At 38.8% G+C, this 7,727-nt stretch overlaps 1 protein-coding gene across 1 annotated transcript in view; it reads right to left on the minus strand.

Annotated features, from left to right (window-relative positions):
* The window catches only part of LOC104122078 (cytochrome c oxidase assembly protein COX16 homolog, mitochondrial), a 66,793-nt gene that overhangs the window by 58,327 nt on the left and 739 nt on the right, over positions 1 to 7,727 (minus strand). The window contains exon 2 of the mRNA XM_035889797.1: positions 7,638 to 7,719. Within this exon, the coding sequence (XP_035745690.1) occupies positions 7,638 to 7,719 (82 nt within the window). The remainder of the gene's footprint in view (positions 1 to 7,637; positions 7,720 to 7,727) is intronic.

The raw sequence follows: 7,727 nt of genomic DNA on the forward strand, positions 1-7,727 counted from the left end.
TGTCATAAATCCCTAAATTAACCAAATCACAGTATTTAGTGCTGGCAACACAGATTATGCAGTGGTGGAAAATGTTATGATACGTATCACTGGAGAAGGAACATGGTAATTTTCTAACCTCTTCTTCAAGACAGCTGCTGCAAAACCCTCCAGCTATTCATCAGGAGCTTCAAAACTAGAACAGTCATGTGAATTATTTTATTTTTGTTTGCAGTGATCACAGTAAAAAGGGGTTTGGGGTTTCCTTTTTAAAGAACTGTCATATGTGCAGTGCAATACTGGTGAAAGATGGCAATGTGACAGCCCAGAAGACTGAAGTCTCTTATTTGTTCCCTAAATAAAGTAGCAGGGCAAACTGCCAGTCCCAAAAAAGGCCCAGGCAAGTCATCTTAACCTGAAGCGCCCCCCTCTGCCAGCTCTAACTCTCCAGAGTTTATTTCCCACAGCCATTCCAGCACCTGAGTCTAACGCTGAAACTGCTAAGAAAAAAAAAAAAAAACCAACAGTACAGAAGTTTCTTCTCAGAAACTTACTAAATCCTCTCCTCACCCTCATGGGAGCAGAAGAGGGTCTACCTCTTCTTCCTGTCTGCAACAAATGGAAATCATTTTTAGTTCAGATCAGAGCCTTCCTTCGGGGGAAAACAAACCAAAACTATACATCGCTTAGTAGTTATTCCATTCGAGAGCACCACAAAGCAAGAGAATGCCCTGACTTAATGCATATACTAGAATTCACAAATTGTACGAAGACTGAACCGCATTACATTAAAAAATTGATTAAATATGCCAGCAGAGACCACACAGATACCATGCTGGCAACCCAGGACAGCAGCTGGTATAAACTGGAGCCAGTCGTAACTGACTGATAAAGCAGAAGAGTGTAGCTTTCACAGCAGGTAGAATTCTGTGCAGAATATTAAACTTGACCCAAGGTATCAGGTTAATTGGCTCCGTACAGAGTATGTTCAAAGCAATGATTTTAAAGATTGCAAATATGAATGGCTACAGGCCAGAGTACAACACAAACTGCCCCTATCCTTTCAGTACCACTATTCAATGTCTTAGGAAGAAAACAAAACCTTTGTTTATTAAAGTGTCTATTTCATAACAGGCTGAAAAGCACAGAAAATGCATTTAATAGAAACCAATCTAAGAACAGCACAGAAGAGACAGAAACCCATATGTTCCTCAGCGTGAGCATTAGCAAAAAAGGGCATTTTCAGCCACAGCGTTGTCATTTTGCATTACATACATTGCTTGGGCTGGTCAGATGACAAGGGAATTTCACTCAGGAGCTGCAGGTGTTTGAAAACCTGGTGGTCAAGCTGCAGTTTCTGAACACCACCTTCTCCTTTTTCATACGCTTCTAAAAGCCAAAATTTCAACTCCTAATTAAAATTATCATTCCCATTACTCACAGGTCCAAATCTAGCCAAGGTACACTACAATGGGAAACTGGCTATATCTCATGGCAACCTGGTGTTCTTGGGATGCGTTAAGCCCAGCTCAAAACAGCAATAAACTGAAACCTGCATTAAAGAACATAAAGAAACCACTACTAGTCAGGTAATACTTCCCCGCTGACAATGTCAGACAGGTGATGAAGATGAAATGTACTATAGAGTAAGCATTAATCTTACGTCTTTACCTTCACTGCCCCTTGAAGAAGGTGGAGGCTTTGGGTAGGACTAAACCTGCAAAGTCAAAACAGGCAAGTCTGTATTCATGTTCCTGTTCTGAGGCTCAACACAGAACCTCAGTTCCCCCAAGTGCCAGATTAGTCCATTCTAACAGCATTAAACAATGCAAATACACTCTTTATGTTTTAAAATGAAACAGAGGGCAAGTCTGGAGTACTAAAGAGTGTCTTATTTGCTTGTCTAACATTTATCTGGAAAATAGTACTCAAAGATGAAGAATCAAAAGAAAAGTTTAAGGTGTTCGATTCAAAAGGCGAGCTAGGAAATTTTAAGGCCTGACAGTCAACTGAAAGATGGAAGTCAGCTAATTCAGACTGCACAAAGTGGAGTCCACAGAAGCCCATTCTGCTTGAACACGCTGGCTTCCACTCCAGCACAAACAGTTCCAGGGGGTGGTTTTGTCTGGAACAGCTCCACACTCCGCTGTGGATGCAAACACACAGATGAACAAGAGATGCGCAGCAGAAGTTGAAGAGGTATCTCCTCATAAGCTTAGAGACCCAATATTTATAATACAGGTCACTGAAGCATAAAAGCAACACTCTGATTTGCTGATTGGGAGCAACCATTTTAAAATCCTAAAACCAGTTTTGTATTTATTGCTTTTCTAGGCTACAAATGTAATACTTGTGACTTCTACAGGCAATCACAAGTTAACTACAAATATTAGAAGTCAGAATTTTCTTCTCATGGGTAAATTTTAACTTCTACTTATCTCTCAAAAGCATATTAACATTTAAATCAACTGTTCTGCATATGTCAAATTTTATTGTAAAGTTACATGAAGTAATATTAATATTACAGATATTAATAAAAGTCCTGCAATTCAATATTATGAATTGTTCAAGGTGATTACAATAACACTGACATATCTGAAAGTGAAAAACACTGATTGTAGTAATCCTTTTTCAAACAATATCAGAAGATAATGGAATAACAGTTTCTATACATAGACAATGATGGCAACTGGATCTCAGAAACATGATTACTCCTGAGAAGAATTTCCATATTTCTCAGGGTTCATATCATCTTTCATGGGCAGATCCTCCTGAATCCGTGGGAAAAAGTGTGCCTTGCACTTAGCATATCCCAGGACTCAGAATTCAGCAGCTTTTTATGAAATTAATTAGGAACACTGTATTTAAAGAAATCTTTGGAAACTTAAGTTACTTAAATACATTTAAATGATAAAAACATAGCTTCCCTACCCATTAACCCTGTAAAACTTCCACTTTCTCACAGCACAATAAAACATCATTTCACAATATTTGCAAAACATTTCTGAGCATCAGTCATGGCTTCCAAAAGACCCCGAGTTCACCAGTGAACAAAACTAATCCACAGACATTTAATTCATGTCCTGATGCCTGGGAAAGGTTTTTTTGTTTTATTTTGTCTGTCAAAAAGGTTGAGACACAACTGGTTCATTAACAAGGGCCTGAGATGCCACTGACCTTCTCTAATGGTGCCTGGAAGCGCTGAGCACATTGCTGCAGGGTTGTTAGGAACCCTCTCTAATCTGACCTTTTTTCTTGTCCTGTACATGACATGCATTCTTGGCATCTCTTGACGAAGTGTTTACCAAAGTAAACTTGCACTGTTCAAGGCAGCAATGTAGATGGCATTGTAGTACAGTCTGTGTGCAAAAACACTGATGGAAATAGATTTTAGAAACATGCTTATTCACAGAAAAAAATCTTTCACTGTTCCAAGCTACCCCCATCTTCTCTTTTGGCAACACGAGGCACAGCATGTAAAACACCAAAGACAGGATCCAGAAGGAGAAGCAAAGTACTTGTAAAAGTACAGTCATTACAGGATGCGGAAAAAACAAAACAAAACAGAAAAAATGAAAGGAAGTAAAAATCTACAGCTATAGATATGGAGAATGTTGCAACATACTGAAAATTTGAAACTTGCAGCACTACATATGTACTGCAATATATTTATTTTAGGTATGCAATAAAAATCACCAGATGAGCCATAGACTGTATTTTCTGTCTGCTAAGATGCCACTTCAGATTCTCGGAATTTAATTTTTCCCTTGTAACATGTTGGCAGCAGAACTGGAACTGCATCTATACATTCATTTTGCAACTTAAGAGAGTAGGATAGGAAAGATCCTTGTCTAGGATCAAAGAACCACAAACGCACGTTTTAGAAAGTGGTGTGAGCATATGAAATCGTGTTTTTTAACGTGTCTTTTAAAACTGTTACTGCTTTGCAATTTTGAAATCCAAATGTGTTTCCTCAATGATCTAGAATCACCATTTATACTTGTCCAAAAAAATAACTTCCAACAACCTTCAAACATTCTAACTGCACTAGAGAAGTAGTCTTACATGTTCAGTGTCTCATAAGAAAGGTGTAACACTGGATCCACCAGCTATAACAGCAAAGAGCCTTGTTCTCTCAAGATCTTACAGAATGACTGCAGCAGCAATAGGACATTGATAGACACATCCCTTTTGGTCAGGTAGAGTTGACTGTGGAATACGAAGCAGCAGTGACTGAAGCTCTTCTACAACAGAACCAAGTATCCTGAAAGACTTGTAAGCTAAGCTTCATAGGGTAAGGGAAGAGTTTCCATCATCGTGATAGGAAACAGAAATGTCAATATAGCTGACAAAGATGTTTAAGTTACCACAGAGGTGGCACAGCCCTCCACCATAACAGCCAACTTTTCAGATATGTCTGCAAGGTCGCTGGAGTTCATCCCAACATCTACAGAGATGTTACCATCTTTGCCAAGGCTTTAGGACTACTCGCCCTATAGCACTCAAGCTGTTAAGATATTCCATGCCAGGTTGCATCACTCTCTCCTGCGCGCTTACTGTTTTATATAGTGCAGAGAGATCTTATCTGTGAAGCTTACAGAGTTAAAGGAAACATTCACAAACCAAGGTTTCCTGCAGGTTTAATTCCTACCCCCTGCAGTCTTGTTGGTGCTCACAAAGAAACACTCTTATCTGCTGAGAAAGTATGACTGAAAACTGTGATTTACACATCTTCCTCTGAAAGCTGTTGTCAGCTTGAGGTTTAAAGATCAACCAAGAAAACTCCATCTGCACTGAAATATTCCAACAGCCCCAAGCCCAAAAGAACAAAGAAAAAAGGATCAAGATATTTTACGCTAAAAAGTAAGAAATATTTTTAATATCTATTTGTGCCTGTGTGTGTATAATGAGGCACTCATCTGTCTTTGAATTATGATCTCTTTAACCTTGGAGCCTTTAGCAAAAGTGGCACAGGGATTTTTCATTCAAATATGCAGTGTAATAAGGGAAGATATGAAAGGAGGTTGATTTTTTTTTTTTCCATAAAAAAGCAAATATGGTACTGATGAAAAATCCAGCAGCACTGAAGAATGAAGTCCTGTAGCTGTCTAGTGAAAAGAATTATGTACAGGATGCAAGAATCTAACAGAAACCTTCAGTTTCGGTATTATCAACAAATTCAGCAGAATTTAAAAGGTTACAAAGGCATGGTTCTGTGCACAGATTCAGTGCCTTTTCTGCTGTAATTGATCTTTTACCACAATTCTGTTCAGCTTCAGAGATGCTTTCAGAGTTTAACAGACAGGTGGGGAACTGACAAGAATTGCATGCATTTTCCTTTTTCTTACTCCTTGGGAAGCAGCACAGAAACGTTCTGAAGTATTCACAGGGGAGCATAATTTTTAGGCAAAGAGACATGAAACCCTGAAAAGAAATATAACAGAATATTCTCTGTGTAATATTGTCTCTGGAGTAAAGAGCTCTGCAGTAACAGAAAAGGAATTAAATTAGTCAGTACAAAGCCGAAGAAACCAGTCTCAAAAATTTCTGCTGTGACCTACGGCAAATCACGCAAAAACACCAGGAGGGCCAAAAGCACAACCACATGCCTACCTCGTCCTGGGAAGCTGAAGCCCTAGCTCTAGCACTAAAGCAGAACTGAGAAAATCTATGCCATTGCTGCCAGATGGTTGTTCAACCTCTCCTTAAACCCTAAGTATGTATCATGAGTGCTCTTTCCTAACAAAGAGTAATATTTTCCTACATCTGACCTAAAGCTAATTTATTTTGATACTTCTTTCCCAAACTATGAAAAGCAAGCACTGCTCTCAATACATGACATATAGAACTTCTCAGGCTCTTCTAAAATAAACTAAGCCAATTCCTTCAAGCATTCCTTAAAGGTGGAATGTCTGTTGTATCTATTATGTTACTCTCCTCTAGACTTTACAGTTTGTCTTCATCATCTCCACAGTGGCATCACAAAGCTGGACAATTACTCCAGCTGAGGACTCTGAGTAGACTGGAAGAGTCCTGTTCCATGTTTTACTTTACTTTTGACAAATTTCTCTGTCTTACAATGACATTTCTGTTTTTTCACAATATTACAGCCCACATTATTTCTGCAGGACCCACCCCACGCAAAATACCTTTCAATTTGGAAGGCAACAGATAACTACATCTTATAATATTTTTTCACCCCTTTGAGAACGCAAATGGTAAGAAGTGTATCTTTGCTGTACTTTCTCTGAAGTGCAATTCTCACAGGAAAGGTAACACAGAAAGCTTTATCAAAGTCAAGATCTTGTGTATCAGCTGCATCTCCTCACCTACTACACCAGCTAACCTATCAAATATCAAATCTGATCTATTTAGTACTGAAAAGCAATGGTGACTCTTGTTATCCACCAGGTCACCACCTCTAAGTATCTGTAATTTAACCACGTACTATCTTCCTCAAACCTTGGAGTTAAAATTGAGCTGGAGATTATTAAACTGCCTGGGCTCCCCTCATATTGAAAGAGATGTAGAAAACCTCAAATAATTACATAAACAATAGGACTGATCTAAAACTATATCTAACCTTAAACATCTGAGAAAAGTGTTATTAAACTAAAGAATAATGTCAGAACACTCAAAAAAAATAACATAAAAAATTAGAAAGCAAAATAAATTCAGTCTAAGCATGACAGCAGCAAAGTTCCGGGCAGTCTTTTAGGCATACATGCATGCAGCAGGGTATCTCAACAGCTGTAACACTATGCTTGATCACTTTATGAAAGGTGTTATATGAAGAGGTTTTCTGCAATACCAGGGAGTGGAATTGCCGATGCAAATGATTCATACAGTTGTGCTATTATCACACTGGTTTGTTGGGTTTTTTTAAATCCATTTTCTTTTTTTACAAATGTCTTTATCAGTATTTTGAGAAAAGATACTTCAGTGTATTCAGCTGCACAAGTAGGTCCACTTAAAGTCCTTACCCCAGAACCTCTGCAATGCCACTTTAAAACAAATGGCCTTAAACTTTTTTGACTCTAACTAAAGTGTCTCTGTCCTTTAGACCACTGCATTTTTTCTGAGGCTTAGTGCTGAATATTTGAGGAGGATGGCACTAATTTCTCTAATAGTATTATAAAAATGTCAGAATTATCCTTTGCCCTACCCTTTACCCACCTTGAAATTTGCTTACTTTTTCTAAACCAATGGTATATATGGAGAACAAGACAGGAATTGCATAAGCAGAAACCACACTGTCCTGGCTGCTGCTTTTGTCTTACTTCCCAAGTTTTTATCCGTAAGTGCATCTGAGTTGTTTAATTCTTCCCCTGATGCGCACAGGTACTTAGGATAGGCAAATGCAACCTATTATGCTACCCACCTTATACTTCTGGTTTATTCTTTTGACTTTATTGATCTTTTCTAACCTCGACTGTTCTAGTTATACCCCACCTATCACTCCAAGCACAACTGTAACTATAACCTACCAACTCCTTTAACTTAAATTCGTTCCATCTATTCAGACGCACAAATCATCAGACCAACGCTGCCGCTGCGGTTTAAAGTCCTTTGAAAAGCTAAAAGAAGGTAGACCAACACATAAGCAGCGCTTTAAAGAAAAAAAAAAACCAAAACCCACCGAGATGCATTTCCCTCACCTTTCGGTTAGGAGTACCTGCAAGAGCAGGCTTTACAACCCCTTCCCTGACTTCCGACGGCCACCAGGGAACCCGCGGGCAGAGCGGGGC

Source organism: Egretta garzetta, unplaced genomic scaffold (assembly GCF_000687185.1).
Source record: "Egretta garzetta isolate BGI_Z169 unplaced genomic scaffold, ASM68718v1 scaffold2, whole genome shotgun sequence".
NCBI classification, from domain to species: Eukaryota; Metazoa; Chordata; class Aves; order Pelecaniformes; family Ardeidae; genus Egretta; species Egretta garzetta.